General features: G+C 30.2%; 1 protein-coding gene across 2 annotated transcripts; it reads left to right on the top strand.

The window, feature by feature from the left end:
• On the top strand, positions 1-27,114 carry LOC143250958 (cytoplasmic dynein 1 light intermediate chain 2-like). Of its 2 annotated transcripts, none has more exons than XM_076502194.1 (12): positions 1-168; positions 6,681-6,754; positions 11,465-11,581; positions 12,016-12,246; positions 15,086-15,249; positions 17,337-17,430; positions 19,703-19,838; positions 20,062-20,173; positions 20,883-20,984; positions 21,330-21,422; positions 22,658-22,775; positions 23,923-27,114. In XM_076502194.1, exons 1-12 carry the CDS (start codon positions 89-91, stop codon positions 24,066-24,068), a joined length of 1,467 nt encoding a protein of 488 aa, XP_076358309.1. In that variant the 5' UTR covers positions 1-88; the 3' UTR covers positions 24,069-27,114. The 2 variants fall into 2 exon arrangements, with proteins under 2 accessions (XP_076358309.1, XP_076358308.1); XM_076502193.1 differs by having other exon boundaries at positions 21,330-21,440.
• Positions 27,115-27,656: the final 542 nt, after the last annotated feature.

The following is a 27,656-nucleotide window of genomic DNA, read 5'->3' as shown; positions in this document are numbered from 1 at the left end:
CGCATTTGGTTTTCAAATGGAAGATCATTGATGAGTCATCCGTGATGACGTTGCGAAGTCCCACCCTCATCGGCTTGCTCAAACAAACATGGCGCTTGTAGGCCAAGGAATAACAGGAACTTCACAGCTAGAAGAATCAAAAGATGAAACTGATAATCAAAGTGTTTGGTAAAGAGTATTTCAATATTATAATAATTGTCAAACTTTATTATATTATGGTAATATGTATATACGTTTAACTATCTAGCGTTTTGGTTATCATACTTAACCTTATTTTATGTTTAGGAAAGTTGATTAAATAAATTATATCTAATGACATTTATAATGAAATTTTGAAAATCATTTAATAAGTTTTGATACAACATAGTAACAAGTACTATTAGTAGTATTACTATTAATATTACTTCAAGTTAAAGGGTAACTAAAACTCAGATTTACGAATTACATCGTGTGTAAGTACGATATACCTTATGTACTACAAATACTGGTAAGCGTAAATATTCTATTTATAAATTATAACTCTAATTTTAAGTTTTTACAAATTGCTATATAAAATTACCACTTAATTAGAAGTTAAGAGTGTGAATATCTGAAATTGTATATATATTTATATAAACTGTTACACGAACATTTTCGTAACATTACTAGTTTGTAGTACTAACTAACTTCAACTTTACAATTGATTGGACCAGTGTCAGTGTTGTCACTTAATAATAAGTCGGCATACCAAACTGACTTAGTACAGTCGACATTAATTTGTATTTAACTCCAAATTAAGCCTTAAAAGTACAGTATGTTGACAGTCAAACTTCAAATCCACCATAGCTATTGCTATCTGTGTGTTAATTATGATAGACGAAGTTTGCAACCACATGGTTCATGCTACTGTTGGTAGACTCAGAGGCACTGCAATTAGTATTAGCAACCTGTAATATATCTTTGGTCTTTTTAATTTTTCCCACTCATTAACATCCCAACATATTTTTTACATATATTTTTTGTTTATTTTTATTTTAAAAAGGTTCCATTCCTTATTACTCGGTGTGGTATAAAACATTTTTAATGTTTCAAACAGTTTTCATTACAATAGGATATTTTTATATCACTTAAAGGTTCAACTATTATTGAAGTCACTAAGCATTCACTTTGATTATTGACTAACGAATGAGAAAAAAGGGTAATATTTTGTATGTGTTCGTGGTTATAAGTATGTTCAACAGCTATTGAACTTAGTTCTAATTAACTACAAATAGAGCAAGAAATATAGTTGAAATAGAATTAGAATCTGGGCTGACAAATTAGTGCTTAGACATTGTGCTATTTATAGAATAATAATCAGTTTAATATGTAATTTTATATATAAATATTATCATTAAAGTTTTCATAATGCATAATATTTGGTTGACAGCAATTTCAAACAAATAGAATCATTTGTGATATAAATATCAACTTAAAGCTACTAGTATGCCACGTGATTCTGACTTGTAACAATTACAAAACAAATTCTTGTGTTTTACTGGTATTACCTATCACCCAAAACAACAAAAAAAGCTATCCTGTATACTAAAAAGGCATTTTTTACATCAATCAACTTAATGATCAACTAAAAATAATTTTTATAGAAGTTTCTATTATTTCTTTAAGAAAGAATTCTGCTTTCACACTTAGTTCATGCTAAAGTCCACTTTAAGTTGACATAGGTAAGAACCATCCCTGCAATATCAATAGATGTCAAGTGCCTAAGTTTATGCAGGAAACATATTTTCCAATAAAGACAGCCAGAAACAGCTCAAAATCACTAAATCCATAACCTGCTCTACAAAAAATATTATTCATTTAATCCAGTGCTAAAAAAAAACAACTTCTAATATGCAGCTCAAACCAAAACAACTACAGGGGAAAGTTTTAATAACCACATATCAACAATCAAACAAAGAACTTCCAATCACAAAACACTTTAAAATGAACATTCTTGAAGACATTACACTGATGTATATAGAGGCAAATTTTACATCTAACAGAAACAGGAAAATTGAAATTTATTGGGTAGCAATATTGAATCATGATCTTGTTCCCAGAATTGTTGACCTTCGTATGTCTTTGAAATAATTTTCAAAACTAAATTTATAGTTAAACTTACTTTGTGTTATTAGTATTATTCATGCTTTAATTTCTATATATTTGTACTATTTCATGAATATTGCATCACTTTATCTTTTCTTCTATATTCCACAACCTTTTGCCATTATTTTATTTTTATAAACATTGGTTAACATTCCTTGTAATTATTATTTATTTTTCTTTTATGTACTGTACATACCTCTTTGGCACAAACTAAACCTGACACCAACAACTCTATATTGATTGGTTGGTTCTCAAGACACTCATATTGAACATCCAATGTATCTGATGTTGACATCTGTGCATATACATTTCATTACACTCACTAAACATAACCTTTTATTCTCATGAAGAATAATAGTGAATTATTCAAAAGTGCTCGAGTTTTGGGCCTTGTTTGAAAATCATTATATTTGTATATGATCCTGTGTGCTAACTTCTTAATCAGAACTGAGAGGTTATATTGAGATAAAAGGATAAACAAATATGACCACAATTTGTTTTTGGTACCTATGTATTAACTGGGGGCCATTAATTTCTTATTTATTATGTTTTTTATCATATTTAATATAAATATAATGTGATTAAATTTCATGCAAGTAACAATTTTTTTTTTTAATTTTCTGGTTAAGCCATGCTTTATCCTTGTCCCAAAGATGATGAAAATTTGGGATCTATCCAAAAGTGAAGAAGATGTGGTCTCTCACTTCATTTTGCAAGGCAAAGGAATTCTCCCTGCTGAATGTATATGCAAAAAAGGTCACAAGATGAAAGTGTACTTTGAGGAAAGAATTCAACGATGCTATAATATTAGAACATAAATTAATCTAAATAAACCATATACATTTAATATTGGTTTAATATGTTTTAAATTTCTCATACATTCAAGTGATTTTAGTGCCCCCCCCCAATAATACACAAGCACCTTTTATATATATACACACACATATAAAGGGTATTAATCAAACTTCTAGAAATTATGACTCTACTATTGGAATAAGTAATTTCCTCTCATGAAAATTTATTTAATAAGCTATTGAGTATGAATGTATCTAAGATAAATTTTCCAAGGCATTTCAAACTTTAATGTGTTAAATTTAATTATTTTAGAATAATTTTCCACACTTAATTAGTACAGATATGACGGTTGATAACCACCTCAGACTTGCTCTTCACAGTTTACTATTAAAACAATCTAACAAAAAAGACATTTCTGTCTTCTCTCTCTTTATATAGTTTGTTTTGAGTGATGCAACTAAAATTCTGCCTAAATTATTTTCAGTAATGCACATGCCAGCAATAATCAACATTTACTTGGTATCTGGTGTTTTAGTATGTCTTGGTGATGTCTATATCGAAATTCTTCCTTGGTATCTGGTGTTTTAGTATGTCTTGGTAATGTCTATATCCAAATTCTTCTCTGAGTATATATAAGAAAAGATAAAACAGAAATTGGCATTAGATTCATTGTTGTGTTGAATACTAATTACTAATTGTTTTCTAATTTTTAATTGCTGTTATTAGGTAATAATTACAATTTACTTTATATTTTATATTTTGAGTGATATTTTCCTATCATCTTCAGAAAGTCCTTAGGACTGTATGTGATTTATAGGAGCTGTTTATCAGCCTGGGTCATCTTGTTAAAAAGTCTATCTATTTAACATTCACCTTTATGGAGCTTGGGTCAACACTGAATAGTTTCAAGAAGGGTACCCAGTTTGTTTGTTTGTTTTTCTTTCTGTAGCAGGTTGACTGTGTTATTGGTTAGTTGGAAGTAGAGGACAATAAACTGACAGACTTATCCTCACATATCAAATCTTTAAGAAAATGTTACAGCAACTATATTTTGATAATAAAACTGTATTTTCATATAGTTTACACCATATTACTTTGTTAGATGAAGTAGTTTATTGTATTCATTCTTGGAAGAGTCAGGTCTCATTAAGGACTGTTATTATGAATTTTAGTCACTAGAACACATGATACTCTGTAATGTGCCAACCACACACAAAAACAACAACTTTGTTTAGATGTTACTAAAGGAGAACCTGAGTAAGAAAGTGTTATTCCTGTAACCCACAAAAATTACAACTATAACAGGCGTAAAGTATACATGTGATGTGAAAGAGTCCATGGAAATGTGAAATATTTAGATCCATTATGCTCATTTTATGCAGTCACTAGAACTTTAGTCAGTGTTATCAGTACTGCTGTTCCACCTTGACATACTGGTGATGTGATCTTGAAATTTTCCAGAATCCCTGTGTCACATTTTACATACATAGACATGTGCTGGTCAAAAGTGAAATGCAAAAAGTATAATTACACTGCACAACAATTTTTTCCAAAGTTTTGCTTCCTGAAAAGTTTTTGCTGATTGTGACAGGTACCTGGTGGGTATGCACAAATATAGTTTTGGTTTTGCTTCATCACATAGAAACTCTGAGAAATAGACAGTTAACTGTTTACCGGCAATAACATATTTAATTGCGTTTATGTTTCTAATGCACTATTAAGTTCAACATAATGTGTTGCTCCTGATTTTCGTTTGTGTTCAATGTTCGGTGCATCAGGTTGCAGTGTCCAACAACAGTCAGCAAGCATTGATGGATTCCAGTTGCCTTGATATCATTTTTCCATTGTAGCAATGTCCTGATGAAACAGTATGTGATGGGCAAATTTGGATGTGATTTTCGTTATCAGCAGCCAAAAGTCTATAAGGAACACCCAACAGTGTTCAAGAAGCAAAAACTTTGTTGTGCAGTGTTATAAGATATCACAGTATTATGAGTGGCAAGATACATATAATATTACAGTATATGTAAATATACTAATCAATATGATACCCTTAATATGCACTCTATATCAATAAACACAGTGCATAAACTTTCATAACTACTTTGTGAGAAGTAGGTTTGTACCAGGACTACCAAAAGCATTGTTTACTGTTTTCTTTCTCAGGACTTATTGTTCACTGCATTTTAGGGCCAAAACTGGCCTTTGAGGTGACTTGATTTTTTATTGAAAGTCATTTATAAAAATAAATCTAACTACCTTTAACTGTTCTCTTGGGTTATGCATTTTGGTCCTACATGTGTTCACTCTTGCTGCCGCAGTGATACTCAAAGGTGAATGGAAGAGAACATTATTCCCGTTGTTAAATGTAATTGTATGTACAATAAACTTAGCATTTTATTATTGTGTATGTTATTTATAATTTTACAAAGTGTATAATCATAGTGGTATCTTAATCATAATTTTGTCTAAACCAGTGACTTTCGGAATACAAAATATATAATATTCTTTTATCTAAACAAAAATCATTTTCTAATGATGCTAATATTTCTTTGCATCTTCATTTTGGAGCACTGTGGCTTAACATGACTGTAGCATGAATCACTGTGATGACCTTTGGTACAGTTTATATTGTAATGATCATTTCTCAGAATAATTATTTTAAACTGTTTACTACCACTTGAGAATGCCATTCTCAGGAAAATTGTCATGAAGAAGTAATCATGGTAATTGCAGTGGTCAGTAATTATCACTTTGTTTCCTGTTCTGATTGATCCCTACTTGTGAAATCATCTAGAAATTACTGAATCATGTATCTATAGAAACTTTGTTATTACTATATGAAGTGGCTCTTTGAATTTGTAATGCAAATATATGGATTTGATTAAATTTCCCATTGTAATGATTTGTCTACACAAAAAAATCATGTGTTGTTGATGCCTGGAATAATAATGGTTCACTATATACTTACAGAATTCTTGTTAAGCAGTTACAATTTGAGTGTTGTATTCAGATGCTGATTACCAAAATGACAAGCAGTTCTCATACAGTTTCCAAGGAACTGGCATTTTCATATATTCAAGTTTAGAATAATAATGATAAAAAAATGAAATGTTTCTTAGTCTACTGTGTGGTAGAACTACTTTGTAGTATAACTTTATTCTGAGTGTTTACAGAATTTTCCCATTAAAAACATCTTTTGTTGTTAGTTTCAAGAGAACTTCAGGTGTTTGTTTTGTAGTCTGCTGTGAATTCTTGACAGCCATGTTGGTTAATGATCATAAGGTACAGGTGTGTTGGAACGTGTTTTGCTTCATAGTGCATCATTTGCTATATAGTATTTGTCATAACAAGTACTTTCTTACATAGCCTGTACTTGTCCAGCACTCTGAGGAATAAACTGAATACAGTATTCTGATGGTTAATTGGTATATTATGCAAAACAAGAAGTTAATCATAATTGTGTTAATGTCAAGGAACAATAACAATATAATAATATTCAACAAATAAAATAAATAGTAAATGTTAAGAAAAGAAAATGAAACCAACATTTCAACCAGATAAGCTTTGTTAGTAATTTTTTATTTATCTGGAATGTTTTTGTTTGTTTTCTTTAAAAAGTGTAATATAATTGGAATAATACTTCACTGAAACTCAACAACATCTGCTATAAAATAGTATGTTTTATTGTAGTAAGTTAGTTATTTACCATTTGCTTATTATTTCCAGACATGTATTTTTTTTATTTATTTTATACACAGGTCAACTATCTTGAGCCAAGTTCAAGCCAGTTCACCAAACAAACTACCTTCATGTAAACTTGTGCTTATTATGGGTATGCTTGAAAAATTCATTTTTATTCCCTGTTTGTTACGAGTAAACAAGAACCAAAATAATATTTTAGTTTATACTGCCATATATCTTTAATTAAACAGTTATATCTAATGTGTCACAAATAATTTTTTATGGTTTAGAAAATGTAATGCCAACTTAAGTTGATTTGGATAAACTGTACCAATACATCTTTAATTATTTGCCAGATTTATCATGTATTATAAGCTGACAAAAAGTGAAATGAAAAAAGCGTGCTTTTTTTTTTAGTTTATTTCTGAAACCTAACAAGAAAGGGGTTATTTGTGATGACAAGAAACCCACTTGAAGTAAGAGTGTATCTCAAGAAAGCTTGTAGGGGTGTTAAAACTTTTATTAAAATAAAGTAGAGAACAACATTTTGACCTTCTTAGGTCACTTTCAAATTAACCTGTCTCAAACTGTAGCAACAAAACTAACCAGTTATTTTCTCATGACAGTTACTCATACATGTGGAATGCTGTAATTATTTAAAATTGATTATATTGCCACATTGTATAGCTTGGATTTGTGGAAATATAGTTGGTTGTTTTTCCATTAATTGTTTGATTGGTATTGAAACTTGATTGGTTTATCTTTTTAAAAAACCCAAATATTTGCATTATGGCACTCTTATTTTTTATAGTGTTAAGATTGGATAATTATATTGATATTCAGAAATTGTACTCACCCTTTCTGCAGAACAAAGCTATTATGCCCATGTCTGCCACAATGCTTTTTTAATATGCTATAAGTCTTTAACAGAACTTCTATCCTTACCCATATTAACATTGACTTCGTCAACCTGTGATGTAGTTATCATCAGACACTATGGCCTTCCATGTACATAAGGTTACATGAGTGCTTGTATTTCTTTTCCTCAGCATTGCTTTTTTTGTGACATTTATTTTCTTAGGAATTAATGGAATTTTTTCTACTCATTATTTTATATTTTCATTACCATTTGTAATTTTGACATGTTTATCATTTTCTTTGCAAAGGCTTTTTGGACCATTCTATTTTCCATTGTGTTATATCCTTTTTCTTTCTGTTGAGCTTGCTTACTGTTTGTTACACTGATTTATGGTCATATTGCTTCTGCTTCCCCATCAATTGTGGTATCCATTGCTGCAACATCATTTTTCTTTCAAGATGTGTTTCATTTATGAGGTAGTTTAACCGTACAATGTACTCTTGGTCCACACCCTGTATCTCATTGATTTGGGAATTTATCTCTGTATGCTGAGCAGATTCATCCTTCTCTTTTATACCTTTGAGATTTGGAGCTTCTAATAACAGTGGTTTCATGCCTCCTTATTTTTGTGCATGAGAGGATATGATTCTTTTTGGGGGCTCTCTCTCTTCTTGAGTCCCTTGTTCCTCTTGGACATGCACATATTTGTCCTCTTTACTGAATTATGTCAAACCAACAAAAGTATATCCACAAATTTGCTTGTGTTTCTCTCTCCCAGACTTTATCTTTTGGCCAGCAAACTCTGTTTGGCTGTCCATATCAATTCTCATGAGTTTAAATCCTGGTAGCAAAGTAATTATATCACCTAGACCATACCTTTTCCCATAGAATGGTCTTTCCATTTTCTGTTATTTTCAGTGGATTTTATTCCACTATGAAATCTGTTTCATTTCTGCCATTCTGACTTCCTGTAACATCTCTACAGTTATACAACATTACTAATTTATAGCTATTTTATATTTCTTCTTTCCCTTCAACTGATCAGTACTTGTGTTTAAACTTATACTGGACCAAAGACAGTTCATGCAATATTGTCAAGTGGTTGTTGATATCATGTAATCATTAGTTGCTGTAAAAGTAAATAAATGTTTCCCAGTACAAATAGTAGGTGAAGTAAGGTAAAGCACACCTGTCTCCTATAGTTCTGGACTGTCTCCTAGATATGAAAATATTTGTTGAGGCCTGGTTTGGAATCATCCATAATGTTTTATTTTCACAGCATCTTTTGCTCTACTGCTTTTACTGGGCAAAAAGTATTCCTTCATGAAAAGAATACATTTTCCATTAAATTGTGTTCTAATAACTAAAATGCTCCATGGGTTTTCTCTTTCTGAATTCATCATTTCAGAAAGGCAGCTGCCATTTTTGTTTTTTATCTGGTCACTCAACCTTATTATCACTGTGGGATTCCAGCTTTTTTTTTTTTTTTCTGCCGAAAGTTGTGGAATATTCTGAGGTTACATTTTTCCTTACCTGAAAATGTATTTTGATAGAAACTCACCACTGAACAGCCACCCCCCCCTACTTTCAGTTTATTTCTTTTGCCTGATCAGGAATGAACCCTTGTGGAAATGCTAGTGTTCATGAGGTGTATGGAGGATGTGTTACTTTCCAGTTGGTGAATAATTACATCATATGTTTGCATGTAATTAGTGTGAGGTTATGAGTTTCATTCAGTGCTTATGGTACATTCAAAAGATTTGACAATTGCACAAGGTAATAGCTTTTTGTTCTGCAGATAATTAAGTATTTACATGAAATACATTAATGGGAAAGAAAAATGTTAACTTTGTTAACCTTGAAAGATGAAGCAAACAGAGCTGGGTGATTAGTGTGAGTAATTAATAACCCATAAGTATTAAGTGCATCACTGTGTGTCATGTAAAATAACACCATATAACAAAATATTTACTTGTTCCTGGGCAGAAAGTGTTATTTCTCAATTGCTTGTACCTAAAGTAAATGGAAAAGACTTATTTTATTCTTCAAACTTTGCTTTTATGACCTGGATAATGAAATTTTCAAACTTACCCATTTTCCAGAACATTCCAGGTAGATTCAGTGCTGAGTAGCTGATAGAGAATTTTCTCGAACTTACAAGAATTTTCAAGAACTTTCTAGAATGTTGTAGAACTTCACTTGTCAAGATGGGTTCTGCTTCTGCCACAATGTATCTGGTCTGTGCTAGGCAATTGGAGTTGCCTGTAACCCGAACGAGGGGTGCTTCTTCATTGAAAGCACATCCAGAAGCCTCAAAGCTGTGCTGCTCCATAACAGGAATAAGTATTCATCTTTTCCCCTGGCTCATTTGGTGAACCTGAAAGAGGAATGCAACAGCATCAAGACCTTGCTAGAAGCCTTGAAGTATGATGAGTATGGCTGGGAGGTTATTGGAGACTTCAAAATGGTGATTCCTGATGGGTCTCCAAGGAGGCTTTACCAAGTTTCCTTGTTATCTTTGCCTTTGGGACAGCAGGGACACCACAGCACACTACAACAGGAAGCACTGGGCACAACTGACTAAGTTTTCCATGGGGAAGCACAATGTCAAGTGTGAGCCACTAGTGGACCTCCAGAAGGTGTTGTTTCCACCATTGGACATAAAATTGAGTCTTATGAAACAATTTGTCACAGCTTTTGATGAGGAGTCTGCAGCCTTCAATGACCTTCAAGACTTCTTCCCTAAGCTGTCAGAGGCAAAGGTCGAAGCTGGTATCTTCATTGGACCGCAAATAAAGAAATCCTGGAGTACACAGAATTCCCCAAGAAGCTCGGAAGGAAGGAAAAAACAAAAGCTTGGGGCAGCTTTGTCGCAGTGATTCCGGGTTTCTTGGGCAATCAAAAGGTCGAAAATTATGGGGAACTGTTTGAGGCTCTGGTGAAGAGCTATGGCAAAATTGGCTGCAGGATGTCCCTGAAAGTTCATATCCTTGATGCTCATTTTGATAAATTCAAAGAGTACATGGAAGCCTACTCAGAGGAGCAAGGCAAGCACTTCTACCAAGATATGCTGGACTTTGAATGCTGCTACCAAGAAGCATATAGCAAAAACATGATGGGAGAGTATATTTGGGGCTGATACATAAAAGTGATTTACATTACAGTCGCAAATCTCAAAACACTACTCACTTCTAAACATCTTTGTTCATTTTTTTACAACTTTAGTATAAATACATGTAAATATTGATTCATATGTTTTATCAGACCTTATGTAAATGAAAATGTGCAAATTTGCCCATTTTTTTATATAAAATAGGTTAATTTCTAAACTTCATTATCCAGGTCACAAAAGCAAAGTTTGAAGGGAATAATGGCCACTTTCTGTACTTTTACAACATAAGCAAGTAAGAAATAACACATACTATCCAGGAACAAAATTTGTGTCACATAGTGTTATTGATGAGTCAAAAATTACATTTAGGTTGATTACTGTCCTTAAAAAAAATGATTAATCATTTAGTGAATTCCACTAATTGCTTAGCTCTAGAAGAAAACATAAAAATGCTTTTAAAAAATAAATTACATTTCATTTGTTTCTCATTGGCTATACAATTCACCAAACAATCAGAAATTATATTGAAATTACCTTTCATCAGTAGAAGATAAATAATCTTTTTATGTCAACATTTACCCTTCTCCCTTTTCCCCACAGGAGTGACAGTGGTAAGCCTTATGATTCACAGTACTAAATTCAGGAGTTTGACTCCCTTCCCTCTGATGGACACAGCAGCTAGCCCCAAGTGACTTTACTATGAGAAAGCACACCCATTGTAATTTCTTTAAAGTTTTATAAGTATGTGCAAATTAATGTCATACCTTATGCACTTGTGACAATTCCTTTTCTATATCAGAATAAGTCTTTTAAGCTTGCATTGTGTGCTTTACACATAAATGTTATTACATCTCAGTGTTTATTTTTTATACCCTATTTTGTGGCTACAGGAAATGATGAGTCTGGGAAGACTTCTCTTACTGCTAAACTACAAGGAAATGAAGATCCCAAGAAAGGCTCTGGACTAGAATACCATTATATTCTTGTCAGGGATGAATACCGAGACGGTGAGTTGTTTGGCAAGAATTTAAGTTTTTGTTCTTTGTCAGACTTAAGTTGTTTTCCATGATGCATGTAGAATAGATTGTATGCACATATTTTTGAATATTTTAATTCCAACAAACCTTTGTCTTGAACAGAAACAATACATGTATGCAACATTTTAAATAAAAAATTAGCTTTTGCAAAAACAGATATCATTTAAGAATTAAAATATTTCAAATAATTTAATCTTGAGTGTTCATAAAATCCTTGCATTTTTAATTCAAATCTGTTCTTTTTTTATAACAAAACTTGTCCTTTTCTTGATGATCTTGTATAAAAAATAGAGAAATTTTGTGCACGTCTATTGAAAAAAAACATGGTCTTAAATCTATTAAATATATATTACATGCCATAAAATAATGTTCACTTTTGAAGATACAGTGAAAATACTTTTCAGATCAAACAAGACTTGGAGTTTGGGTTCTTGATGGAGATTCATGGCACAGAAATCTTCTTAAGTATGTAGTGAATGAAGACACCTTCCCCCACATCACAGTTCTTCTGACAGTATCCATGACCCAGCCATGGAATATATTGGAATCTTTGGAGAACTGGACAGCCATCTTGGAAGAAAACATCAACAGACTCAAGCTAGACCCTGACATTTTGGAACAACAAAAGCAAAAAAGTAAGCTCGGATAACTATTTTTTTAGCACAAATTGATAAGAAAATCACACTTTGAAGTGACTTCAGATTAATAAAAAATTGTCTTTTCATTGCTGTATTGTGTTACAATGATTACAGAAAACCAGAGAAAAAGAAGATACAGATTAATGAAATATTGTCCTTTCTGACAGTTCACTACTGTACTGGGTCACAATACTACAAAAAAAAACTACTACTAAGATCACAACCTTGGAATTTAATTGGATGTTATGAGAAAGCAAGTTTGACAGCTCAGAAATATTTAGCTTATTGCTACTAGCAAATCTCATGTGTAGCATAAAGTTTCATAATAAGGACAGACTGGCCTGTGTAATTTCTAGTAAAAATAAGTGATTGGCAGCATGATTTAGTTACATTTTTTTCAAGAATAAAAATATTAGCAAGTATTTAAAATGGTACTAATATCTTGCCTTACTTTTACAGCAATTTATTTTTATTATTATATTTTGATGCTTAAAATATTCAAAGTAATACAATTTTGTAGTTTTAGTTCAGTCTGTTAGATATTTAGTGATTTAAAAGGCTGTGTAGCTCTGTTTTTTAAATAATTTTTTGAAAGTCTTCACAAACATTTGTGAAAGTTTTGAATATGTATGTATACACATGATCATATATACATGTTTATTTTTGCCAGCTGCTTTGAACATATTATTCATGTTTTTATTAATCAGTTTAATCACAAATAACCAACCAATCATAATATTATAACACTGATTAAGTCAATCTTATGTACAAAAACAATGTTTGTAGGTGTTATCCATTAGATAATTAGATCATATGTAGTAATGTAAACTTCTAAGTACAAGTGGAGTTGACATATAATTGAAATTAAATATACTCTGTAACCAGAAAAATAATTCCAGGAATTAAGTTCAAATGAAAGTAATTTCTATTTAAACAATAAACAACAGCATATTTATAGTTTTACTTGAGGAGGCTAGTCCTCTTTGTATACTTTTAAGTTATTTTTCAAAGGAAAGTACACTAAATCGTACGAGAAACATTGAAATAGAAATAAGCTTGACAGTGTAATTTACATTAAAATTGATATATCCTTGAATTAAAGCATTGGCTGTATAAACATGAAGACAAGAAGAACCCACAAAATATTTATAGTCATATTAGTATCTTTATCATAACAGTATTTAAATACATCATTTCTAGAATAATATGAAAGAACTCTAACTGTAGACACTGGAATCCTGTAAGTCCACTTGTCTTGAGCCTAAGAATAGTTGAAGTTTTATTAAGCATGGCATATATGTAATAAAGAGGTAAATTAACACTAACTAGTGAATGTTTTTTGCTTCAGTTTAGTAAGGGCTTAACTTTATTGTAGTTAATATCAGTAAATAGATTTGTAATGTTTTTCTGTGACATAACATCAGAACTTTTTAAAATCTTTGATAATTCTTTAGTACTTCGTTAAACAACATCTACTAAAGTATGTGCATCCAACTTTTGTTTAGGTCTACTGAAATGGAGTACTAGTATGCACATTTTTAGTACAGGAAAAAACTGGATATTATTATAATAGATCTATATATTTAGACCTAAGTTAATTACCGAGACTTTGTTTAAAAATCTCAAAAAATCATAACATCAAATAAAAGTTCAGATATCCAACTTGTAAGTGAATTGTTTATTTCATGTTCATTACAACTTTTCAACCACTCTTGTGGCCAACATTAGATAACTGCGTAAGCATTCTGTTCCAATCTAGAAAACATAGTGTGGCACCCGTGTTTTAATTTAAATTAGGTATTTCATGAATAATTAATACTTCTGTTATTTTTCTTCTGTTAATGTTATTCTCATTGCATAACATTGTAAAGTTACTGTTTATTGGATGTTGGTTCACTGTGCTGTGTTCATAAATGGAGGATTGTTCCGTTTTCGATCCTAATACTGTCACATTGATTTCATTGATACTTTTAGATGTTTTTGTTGTTAAAGCTGTGAGGATAAACCTTCCTTACATGATCTTTGATTTTAATGCTTGATTTTTGAATAAAAGTAATTTTGCTGTTTATATTGTGTGTTTTTTTTATGCTTGTTTCAAAATGTTTGATACTTTTGGTTTACATGGCCATGATATGGTATGTCTGTGTGCATTTCATTTTCTTCATGGAAGTTGTCATTTTCTCCTTCTTTGTTCCTGTTATTGAACTTGTTTGTACATTTGATCTATGTGCTAGTGACAGTATATTTTGGGAAGCAACACTTGTTAATAAATGTATCAGATATTGATTCTAGTTCATGTTTCATATTACTGCAAATCCATGCATTAAATATTGTTGTAAGTGCAGGATAATGTGCCACTGTTTTGTTGAATTGAGCAGACTAAATCCCATTTAATGTATTTATCATTACCAGAAATTTTTAAACTGTTGGAATTTCTTTATCTTGTTATGTTCATGTAATATAAGAACCTGGTTTTCATTTGTTTTTTCAGGGTTGAATTTGATGTTGGAATGAATGTTGTTCATGTGTGTGAATAATTCTCTACTCTATATTAGTTTTCTGAATTTCATACCAAATACTTCTAGTAAATTCTTGTAAGACATTATATGTCACATAACTAATTCCTAGTTGCTTGGTGTTTTTACTATGTTAGGATATTTTTTCCAAACACTTTTTTTTGTTAAAGAATGATACAGAAGTACATCTATTCAGTATATATAATTTAATTTCAATTAACATATATTAAGTACAGAACGAAACCTTAAATATTTTCTTTAATTGACACAAACAAAATCAGTAAATGCAGCTTAAAAAACAGTACTTGTATTTCTTTCAGTCCTTAAACGATTCCAGGAATATGTTGAGCCAGGTGATGAAGTCGAAAGTATAACACCTCTGAAAAAAGGCCCAGGATCTGAAGAAGAAACCATAACTTTACCATTAGATGAAAATACATTAACCAATAACCTTGGAGTTGATGTAGTTGTAGTAGCTACCAAAGTAAGTAACTGTGTCTTTTATATTAAGTATGTTTAACTTACTAATTATGATTGAAGAACAACCCCATTAATTGAGTCGTTCAATGTTCTTTCAGCAGTTATATACAAGCCAAAAAAAAGACGAAAAAGTTTAGCGACAAGTGATGGTGGGAGATGCAATGTTATCATAACAAAGACATAATGAGCAAGTTTGATGGCAATATTTCAATTACTTGGATAGTTGCAATCTTCAAAAAAACAATAATAATTGGAAACCCAGTTTCAATTAGTTCATTATTTTCATTATAATAGACTTAATTGGAATTTAGATTATTATTACATTTAGTGGAATAATTGAAAATCATAGTGATTAGAATCACTATCTTTTTTTTTTATTGAGTTAATCGTAATTTCAATTTAATTAATCAATTAAAATTACACTAATAAATGTAATTGCTTGTCACGGGTAATCGGTTGTATTGCTCAGCACTGTTACATGACACTTATTGTTAGTAATTGGTTCTTTGATAACAATGACTCTCTAATCTAGTTTAATAAAAATAAAACAAAATAAATTCACATAGTATTTTAAGAATGTAAAAGTGAGTTAATTTAGTGTTAATATGTATGAAATTTATACTTTTTCAGAAGATTTATACACTTAATTTTCTTTTGTAGCACATGTTTTAATATACAAACAAAAAAAATCTGTACAATATATAATAATAGTTATTACTGATAGTTATTACAAGTGTTTTGCAAACTATAATGAGTCTTCTATCTAGTCTAGACCTTACTATTTTATCAACATTCATGGAGAGCAGATTAATTCTTTGTTGGTATACCTGTACACATTTTTTGACAGCTAGCTAGTTTAGAGCATCCATAAGCTTTCTCTGATAACAAAATCTAATGTCCTCTTAGAAATACTAACATCTGAAGTTAAATGGTTCATAATGTTCAAAATCAACAAATGTTCCTGGTCCAGTTCTGTAGTTTTCCGATTAGTAGACATTCATCACAATTACTATTCTTTCTTTCAGCTAGCCACTTTTATACAATTCACTCAAGTTTCTCGAAGTTTCAACAATGTTCCAAAACGTTTCAGCATTTTTGTAAAACAAATGTTGTTGATTCTTACTCTCAAGAATCTTCTACTAATTTCAAGAACATGCAAGACTTGCACAATATGCAGTCAAGAATATACATCACATGTAAAAGAGAAAATTATACTGAAACAAGCATAGATATTAAAATAAACATATAAAAGCAAATCTGTTACACCATGAAAAGGCAAAAAGAATAATGCAATTAACTTTTAAAAAGATCATTATAAAATAATGTGTTCAAGTACAGGGTGTTCGGAGAGTCACTGTGCACTTGTGTGTTTATTAACAGACATATTTCAATATAGAATACAGGAGGTAAATATGAATGACAATTATAAACAATGTTGAAAGTGACCCCCATTGGCATCAATACAGGCCTGGATCCTTCTTACTTTGTTTCTAAACACTGCTATCAGTTGCTGGCTTGAAATAGACTGAATGAATGCTGTTAAAATATGATTACAAAACTGCACAGTAACTTTCTGAACACCCTGTAGTTTCTAAGTAAATCGCCAAGTTGCTGAAAACCTGTATTTTTTACTCATAATGGTTTCCTTTAGAACTGAAAAAGGTACAAAAAGTACCTAACAACATAAATATGCTAAAACATTTGTTCAGAATGTTTCTGCAAAGCGTTTTTGGAGGTATGTATGATGTTTTACTTAAAATGATTGACCTTTAAGAATTAACCTTAATGAAATTTGTTTTATAAACAGTTTACCTATTTAATTTTTTTTAATAATCAAATCAAAGTACAAATTGCAGCTTTCAGGCACTTTTGGAGTAATATTTACTCTTAATGTACAGGTTTAATTATTTTCACAAACCTTCCAGCCATGAAATTATATATACTATTTTTCTGAATTTATTACGTTGAATGTATTTAGTTAAATTGGGAATGTAATTCTATAAAATGATGGGTGCTTTAACCTACCCAAATACACAATTAAAATTAATATCACTGCTTCCTTATTGAAATTATTTTTGACATTTTTCTCAGACTGATTACATGTCCACACTGGAAAAGGAATACGACTACAAAGACGAACATTTTGACTTCATTCAGCAGGCGTTAAGAAAGTTTTGCATGAGGTGTATCCTTTATGTGACTAATAATTAATTAATTAATTGAATAAACTGAATTAACATCATTTAGAAAGATATTTTATTACAATAACTAGAAGCATTCAGAAAATGCAACATAGTGGGGTATTTTTATGCAACACCTAGTGTCATATAATGTTGCAATGTCAAAGAAGGTTGAATTCCCCAGAAATAAGATCTGTATATTACCTTCAAGTTAAAGATATAATTACAACTACTTTGTGCAAAATATGTTTTAAATTTATGAATTAAACTAGTTATAGATATTTTCACTTTAATCCTTTTGCAGTACGTTTGGTATAACGTATACACGAGTTAAGTATTTAAACTATAGTTTTTGATGCTGCAAGTGTATCTTTGCAAACTTTGCTAGACATTTAGTAAAGATTGCAAGTCTTTTGTACATAAAAATCAGATTTTTTTTGATGAAGTATTTTTACCAAAGATTTGTTTATGAAAACATCAAGTCTATTTCATAACTAATATGAGTGCAAGATGATTTTGATGCTATGATTAAGAAAACTGTTTTTTGTCCCCAAAATCTTAAATACTGTTTGTATAATCTCTTAAAACCTCCTAAATACATTTCAAACGTTTGTTTGCAGTAAAACTTTATTTTGTCTTTTATTTTTATCCACCCTAACTGTATTGGGTCTGTCACTTTGACTGATCTCATAAACATCATAAAAAAATTAGGAAATAAGTACAATTTTTTTTTTTCATTGTAGTATGATTATAGGTTATAGTATGAAAATACAAATGTTTAATCTGAGTATCTTAAATCTCGTAACATTATACATTGAAATATATTTATTATTTTTATTATATTAACCTTTCAGTCGTGCCTGGCTAACATTACAGAACTTGCATTGACACAATGCATATGCAATCATGTTATGGTATCCAATAATATAAAATTGGCCTTTAGTCTTTATAAAATGACCTGTCTAGGCTGTGCTTTAGTGGATTAGTATTAGGTAAAATACAGTTGCATTTAAATTATTATACGTTATATATCTATATAGATTAGTACTATTTACAAGTGAGTTCTTGAACGTACTTTTCTTATTGATAAAATGTAGAACAGTAAATAAATAACATAGCAAACAGTTATCTTCTGGTTATAATGGCCTTTGTACTCATCTGCTGCTTGCCTTAGATTGTGCTAAGCCTCTTCAGATTTTACATGTGGAGGATGTGAAATGAAATAACCTTTTTAAGTTATATATATATATATATATTTGAAATAACCAAAAAAAGCTTAAATAACTGTCAATACCACAGAATTCCATTATAATTTACGAAGCTTAGTAACTAAACTATATTATGTCTTAAAAATATACAAGAAATTTTGAGCAGACTAAAGACACAACCTGTTTGCTTGAAATCTTGGTTTGAAACAGTGAGATGGCTTCCAAGCACTTAATGTCTGGTACATTTTGTGCTTTCGATAAGTTTTTCACATGTGACATACTGAAGTAAGTATATATAAGGGACCATTTCCAAAAATGGAAATAGGTGGGTGGAGTCACTTTGTAAGCCATACCTAAATAAATTGAAAATATATGAGGTTCATATTTTATATTATAGCTTGTTAGTATCAGTAATTTCAGTTTGTAACTCATGTGAAACTATAGAATAGTATTTTGACATCACCAGTGTTGCATTCAAAATACCACATAGCACTAGAAAGTTGATGTTTAGGTTTGTTTTTTTAATATTTACTTTAAAATTAAGAAATTAATTAATATATCGTCTACAATTTGATACCAAACTTACTCGCACAAGTTCATAAAGTATGAATGCATGTCTACCAAATGCAAAGACGTGGCCTTTGGCAAGTAATCCATTGACATGGGGTTGACTTAAATACGTAATGGGTGTATTTACAATAAATGTGTTCATTAATACACTTGTATCTGTTTTAACAAATTTTATTTGAAAATTATTATAATTTTACACATAATATTAAGTTTTTGTGAAACGTAAAACAAGGGTAGTAATATTCAATGTTTTAAAATTATAAAGATGATTACAAAGCATCATTTATGAAGTTTGCTTGATATTTAAAACTGTTTTTGACAGTGAAAACTTGAATTTTATAAAGCAGAACATACTAAACTTTTCAAATGCAAACTCAGACTTTCTTCCAGGTGGCATTCCAAAAGCATTAAACTTAATTGCATGTACATGTAATAAAAATGATATATTAAATTGGTTGTCTTTATATGCATTGAGTTTTATTTTTTAACCTGAAGATAGATGGTGCTGCATTAGTTTATACTTCTGTAAAAGAAGACAAAAACTGTGATATTCTTTATAAATACCTAGTCCACAGGATATATGGTTTTCCATTTAAGACACCAGCCCTAGTGGTTGAGAAAGATGCAGTATTTATGTAAGTAAACAAAGTGAATTGATTTTAAAAATAAAATATTCATAATTTTATTACAATGTTAATTTTTGGAAATAAATATTTTTGATGATTTTAAACTTGAAATTATTTTGTTTTTTTTTAAATTAGAATTTTAAATTTGATTGTTATTAATTAATATTAACTTGTTGTTTCTCAGTATTTTTCTTGTTTGTATAGTACTGTATCATTTCGTTTTTGGTTTTAGACCTTCTGGGTGGGATAACAACAAAAAGATTTCCATTCTGTATGAGAACATCACGTCAGTTAATCCTGATGATCGATACTCGGATGTCATTATAAAACCAATTATTCGGAAGGTGAAACTTGTTCATTACCTTTTCAAACGTTCTTGAATAATTAATCCTAACCTTGGAACAGAACATCATAGATTTTACTCAGTCAGTTATCACTAATTAATTTTAAAACTTGCATATTAAGGAACTTTTAGATGGCTTACATATTAAATTATTTGATAGATGATTAGTGGAATTTTAATACTATAAAATGAACTTAGTGTGAAATTTTAACTGTCAAACATTTAATTGTACAGTAAACAAAACCTGTTACTTATAAACACTGAAACATGAGTTATTATTTATTAAAAATTGAGCACTTTAATTCTAAAAGAAAACAGTTGGCATTAAATATGTCATACATTATACATCTTACAAAAAAACATTGAATCAAACCTTTGCCTCATTGAAATCAATTTTTAGGCTCTTATAATACAACCTAGCTCTGAAGTGGTTTTTGGTTATACTGTAATAACATATGCTATTCATTATTATATTTATTGGTTATGCTCTGTGGAAAATTAATTAAATGCTATTTACACTTTTATTTAAGCCAGTAGTGAGTGCCAATCAGATGACAAACTATATACAATTTTTATTTCATCACCAGTTTTTCTGATAAAATTGCTAAGAAGTCTCTATGACAGTATAATGAAAGCAAATCAGCTTTTTAAGATTTTGTATTAAGAAAAAGGTAATTTGAGTATACCATTGTTTTTTTAATTGTCATTAGGCAATGCAAAGAGAAATGGAAGTTACTTCTGAAGATGATCAGGCTTTCCTAGTAAAACAACAAGCTCTACTGAGCCAACAAGTGCCATCTGCTGGTAGATCTGTAAGTTAATAATAACTGAAATCATATTAATGTTATAAGCTAATTATTTGCAGTTCAAATAGCCATGTCTTGTATTTCATGTTTAGGCCTATGAACTGAGTTAATGCATGGATTTAATAAGATTTTTTTTTTATTAACCTAGAAGATATTGAGCTGTTGAGTAACCAAAATGCCAGTCAGAATTTAAAATGAAAATTACGTAAATGGTTGGCATTAGGTTTGAGTAACTCTTTAAAAAAAAAATGAAATACCCAAGTTATAAAATTTCAGACAACCAAAAAATCTGTTAAAATTTTGAGATTAAGGATACATTTGTTGTTAAGACTGTCCGTTGTGTACCCACAGCAAGAATCGCCTATCAGGAGCTCATCAGGGGTTCAGAAGACGACAGATAGGAGGTTATCAGGATCCTCCACTACACAGGGTTCGCCAAAAAAAGTAAACTTTTCTTATGCTGTAAGCTTTATAAACGTTTTTTATAATGAAACATTGTCAAGAAATTCTCTGTTTTGCTAGCGAGTTACAAAGCTGTTAAATATGTATGAAGGACCTCAAAATGTATATGATTTTCTTCTATATCATAATGTAATGTCAAGCTCTGATATTTTCAAGAACATTATGCTATAAACAATAGAAAAGCATTCAAGTTAAACTATTGCTATAAATAAAACGTTACTGTTGCAGCAACTGCTGCATTTCTTGTTTCAACCTTGTAATTAACTTTTTATTAGACACAAATTATAAAGCATTTTCAGGGTTTCTGTGGTTTTTCAAACAGTACAAGTAAACTGATACGTATTTTCTGTGGTTAGACTTGAAGGTAATAATGAAATACTTATGCATGAAATCAGTCATAGGTGTCATATAGTATTGAAGTGTTAGTTTTAATGAGATACTATGCATGTTATTGAAAAATCACCTGTTTTATACATTAAACTTTTGATACATACAAAGAAACACTGTAATATCTAGACATGTTCATTGTATGGTTCTTCTCTGATGGAATTATTTTTCCTTGAAACTTATGATAATTCAAAATAATTTACAACTGAAAATGTAAATTAATAATGATATTTTGGTTACTGAAGTACAGTCCTGGCATGGCCAAGTGGATAAGGCACTCAACTCGCAATCTGAGATTGCAAGTTCGAATCCCCGTCACACTGAACTTTTAGCTCGCTCTTTTAGCCGTGGGGGTGTTATAATGTGAGGGCAATTCCACTATTCATTGGTAAAAGAGTAGCCCAAGAGTTCACGGTGGGTGATGATGACTAGCTGCCTTCCCTCTAGTCTTACATTGCTAAATTAGAGACTGCTAGAGCAGATAGCCCTGAGTAGCTTTGTGCAAAATTCAAAACATACTAAACCAAATACTGAAGTACAAGTTGAATAATCAAAGTGCATATATAATCAGTGTTTAAAAGTTATACGCACCACTTAACATTTTTGCTACATAATAATTTTTGCACTTTGTTCTTCTCTTTTAAACATCAAACAAGATGTACATAAGTACATTCATTATGAATGAAATAAATAACAGTGCTTAAAAATACTTCAATTTTCTCTTTGTAAAAAAAACAAACTAACTAAGCCTAAACTTGAAGTTTCTTCCCAGCTTTTTTTTATATAGTACTTGTTCATGTCACTGTGACATATTTTTCTTAAATACTTAGATTGAAGGAGCCAAAGGAGCTGCTGGAAGTGAAGGAGTTTTACAAAACTTTTTCAACAGCCTTCTGAACAGGAAGACAGGACCTGGAACAGGATCACCAGGATCTCTCCGAACTCCAGGTAATTTTGAAATATAGACTTCTTCATGCAATGTTAATGAACATGTGCTTTATATGATGATACAGCTTAGATTGCATATAGAAAGCTTGCAGCACTTATGTACATGTTTTATGCATGAAGTTTAAGATAAGTTTCACATTGCAGTTTAATCTTCTAACGAGTGACTAACAAGTAGATCATTATTGCAGTTTTTAATATATATATACAATTTATTTTCATGAATAATTGGATATTGTTTATCATGTTAAAGTTGTTTTATTATAGTACATTTTTACAGCTTTAATTTAAAATGAAGAATGATTAGTTGTTTACCTCTTTCAAAATCATCCTACTGAATTTTTCAAATAATAATAATAAACCTAGAAAATTGATGTATTTATTAGTAATTGTATCTAGGAGTTTTGTGCTATGAAACTAGCTAAATGTTACGACTTATTTTCTTTGTACCCCCCTTAAAAATTGTGACCTCTTACCTCAAAAATATTTACACCCCTTAACAGTTTTCTTGATAAAGAGTAGAAACTGTGTTTGTTATGGTGCATTATTTAAGAAAATGTATTATTGTATCACAACTAGACATAATTCATAAAGCAACTGAATTTTGTCATACTGTTAACTCATGTCACCCCATAGCATGCCAGAACATGAACAGAACTCAGGGTTGATAACACTACATGCATGTGAACAGTCTGTTTGTTTGTTTGTTTAGAATTAAGTTCAAAGCTACACAATGGGTCATCCATGCTTCACCCACAATGGGTATCAAAACCCGGTTTTTAGTGTCGTGAGTCTCTGGAGATGTACTGCTATGCCACTAGATGGCAAACAGTCAGTTTTCATTGATATTTGATGAAGCCATGTAACTTTTTTCAATGAAAACATTTATAAAAGTTCAGTTGTTTTATGTATAACATTTAAAAAATATATTCCTATATAAACCTTTATTAATTACTATAATTTTTGAAGTTAAATACTGCAACAGCATTTGTTAAAAAAAAAAAGTTGTTTGTAAATCATTAAGATACATTTTCATGTTTGGGTTACGAACATCGATTATTTTGCTAGCACGCTCTTTTGAAAACAATCATTTAACTTACAAAAGCTGTTGAATTCCCTCTTCAAATTTTATTAAACATTTCTCTTTTAGAGAAATCAGCAGTGAGGAACGATGCTGTTGCAGAGTTGGATCGTATGATAAGAACAAAAAAACCTCTTGGTTCAAATCAGGTAGATAGCCCTTCGACACCGACCTCGACTGATGCAAGACCTTCGTCCCCAGGGCCACAATCTTAAACTTGAGTCAGTGTAAATAAACTGTTGCCAAGGAAATGTCATTAGGAGGGTACAATTGCTTGCATTATTGGGCAGCTTTGAAGCTGCTCTTAAAAGAGGCACATTTGTAATGGACATTTATATTATTGAAACTAACATCAAAATGATGCTAAGCAGCTGATGTGTTTTTGCAAGCAGCCAATCCCTTCAATTTATCCTGAACATTAATAACACTTATTTCCTGGCAAAAAACAAAAAAAAATAATGACTATTACAACAAAAAATTTAAAATTGTATGTGTCCTTAAGTATATGGTTGTTGATTTCTGGTATTAGAGAACTCTTTTCAGTGAAGCTGGTTGCAAAGTAGAAACTATAATAAAATTAATTTAGTGTCTTTTAAAACACAAAACTTGTATCTAATACTTCATAGTAGTTGAATCAACACTTAGATGAAAGTATATAAATATTTATATATATCAACAACAGTCATGGCTCTTATTCAGATCTGTGATTATTTCCACTTAAAGAAAAACAGTTTTATGTTCATATTATCTGAGTATTTCTTTTATAAATTGATTTAATTTTTAGAATTCAAAATAAGTATTCAAGATACAAAAAATATTTGAAGTTTTTAAAATTCTTTCCAATCAACGCTTTATTTCTAATAGTTGAATTTTTGTGAAGCACATAAAGTATAGTTATTTAAAGTATTCACTAATAATGCAGCTTTTTATGATTATATTGCATAGCCACCTTGATGAATAAGACATAAGTTTAGATGAACTATTCTTATGTTTAATTTCTTGTGTACATTTTTATAACAAAACATTTCATAATAAAGGTTCTATTTGTTGTTTTATGATCAACTTTCAATTTCAAGTAAAACTCTAAAAATTATTTAGGTTTTTGTATAACAAAGATATTTTTCATGCATAGTCAATTCATAAAAGTTCAAGGAAGAAACTAAAATTACCAAGTTCTATCAATGTGTTTTTTTTTTATTCATATAAGTTGGAAAGCATAACCACAATTAAGGTTTTAAAAATGCATAACAAACTAATAGGATACAAAAGATGGCATAATTTTTTTTCTAGGATCCTCTGACATCTGACATTTCATGTTTTTTTAATTATCTAACTTTTGCGTTTCAAAAACTTTAGTTTAGTGTCTGTGGATGTGTAAGATAGTTTGCACATATGAAGGAACTTGATTTCAAATACAAGTTTCTTTCATTGCTGATTTAACTCGTGTACTATGTGATTTTTCTTAGGATTATAATGTTATTTTATAACCTGTATGACATTTTGTGAGTTGAAAACTTGTATTATTAATTCACTTTAATTTAAATCTGGAATTTGGTATGAGACACTTTTATTAACGTGAATAAAGTAGTAATCTGTATCTACAGGACATATCTCTGTTAGATCTGCTTCAACTTCCTGAGTAGGTGTTGGTAACTACAAGTTCATTGTAACGTAACTAGATTAGTGAACTTGTAGCATATAGATATCTCCCTATAAAGCTGGAATAGTAGAGTAAAGATGTATTCTAGAGATACAAGTTATTTATTTAGTTTAACGTTATTGTTTACTCACAAATCTTAAACATCTAGTGTTGTTAATACTCTTTTTGTAGTCATTTCAAAGATTTAACATAGTTTCAAGGTATTTTATAAAATATAATTAACTTCTATAACAAACATCCCAAATTAACAGAAAATGTCAGAGTTTGCATTTGTAAATACTTGATTATGCTAACTGATGTTTCCCATGTCAGACGCCATACGTTTTTGTGACTTACAGTGAAAACAGGATGTCCATTATTTACTCTGTGTTGTTACTTTTGTGAGATGGAATTGACTCAGACTTTTTGTTTAATAACAGTTATTGTTTTGTTATTGTTTAGAAGGAGTTAATTATGTATAACTTATTATGCACCATAGCTGTAACAGTAGTAGAAACTTGCTTATATTGTATGATGCACTAATGTCCTTTATGAACATAGTTAATTTAACATACAACAGATCCACTGAAAACCTTGTGTGATGTTACAACTTTATTGTTGAAAGAAATTTACAAAATATTTTTTTTCTTTTTTTGCAATCATTTATTTAATTTGGGGAATGATAATTATGTTTCATTATATTTAGTGTTGTGAACATGTTAGTTTATAACTTTTCATGTAAAAAAATAGTTTTATTTAGCTAATGAAAGTTCATAAAACAATATATAAAAAGTGAAGGCACGTGCTCTTCTTGATTTATGATGTGTTGCTAAGGCAGCCTGGAAAAAATAAGTGTTTGAACATTTTGCCCATCCTAGTTTTTCTTTGATTCAGGCATTATACTTTTGGCATTTTATCTTTGCTATTAATAATTATGATATCTTGTAGTATATTAAATTATCCAAAATAAAGAAACGGAAAAGATCTACATTAAGAATATTTAATTTCAATTTTTTTTTACGAGAAATATTTGAAACTAATGAAGATCTAATGTCAAAGTTTATGCTTATCAAACCAAACGTTATGATTTTTGTCCAAATCAGTTTTGTTTTCTGATTTGTTATTTACAAACACAAATTTAACTGTGTAATCAGAATATTTCAGTGGTATGGCAGTAAAGGTTGAAGTTAATCACTTCATGACAGTTCCATGTATTATTTGTGAAACTTGATTTACGTGACATACATATCTCTTTAAACAGTATAGAATTCTCTAGGTGATTTCTTCAATTAAAAATCCTAAAACTTATGGTAAATATGAATGTTCTTGTAATGTTTCAAACTCCAAATATTTATTATTGTTGAATTTACAGCTAAGCCGTATTTTCAAATTGTTATAGTTATGGTGCATTGAGTTACTTTTTTGTTTGCGTGACAGTTTGCTAATAACTTTCTGAATTTTGCTAAGTGCTCTTACTTGGTTTATTATTGTACCTCACCATCACATGAAACAAGGAGTCAAATGACGTCATAAAATGAATTGTAACATTGAAAAATGATTGATTTTGTTTGTAATATTTAACAAAATACATCATAAGAATAAAGTCAAGTTTTTCAAAGTAATTTATTCACCAATGTCATATAAAAGTTGGACTTTCATTATGTCATTTTTTCACAATGACTGAACGTACTAGTTTTTATGTATTTCATCATGGCTTGGTGAGAGTTAGACCATGATGTGGAGTGAATAAATTTTGATAGGCCGAGGGGTATCATTTTATTGACGTGACTACGAGTATCCACGCTTAGACCTAATACATTTTCTTTGAAAATTGTTTACAAATATACTAGGTCAGAGCGGGTCTGTACCTAGTCGCACTTTTGGAAGACAAACCAATCAAATCTATACACATTACATCGTGCGATAAGCCTATCCTCCATGTTACAAACTCCCCCTCTCTTAAAAATTAATCAGATTTGGTCAAATGATTTTATCAAGTATTTTCCTAAATAAACAAAAAAAGTAGGATGGGTCATTTTTGGACATGGGACTACAGCCCTCATTTTAATTTGCCCTTAAATGTTAAGTATAAATGTTAATCTGAATTGCCAGTTTTCAACAATCTTGTATAAAAAAAGGTTAAACATGGCATTCTTGAATTCCT

This window comes from Tachypleus tridentatus, chromosome 5 (assembly GCF_004210375.1).
Source record: "Tachypleus tridentatus isolate NWPU-2018 chromosome 5, ASM421037v1, whole genome shotgun sequence".
In the NCBI taxonomy this organism is placed as follows: Eukaryota; Metazoa; Arthropoda; class Merostomata; order Xiphosura; family Limulidae; genus Tachypleus; species Tachypleus tridentatus.
Note: the sequence above shows the minus strand (reverse complement) of the source record. Positions and strands in the feature narration are given on the sequence as shown.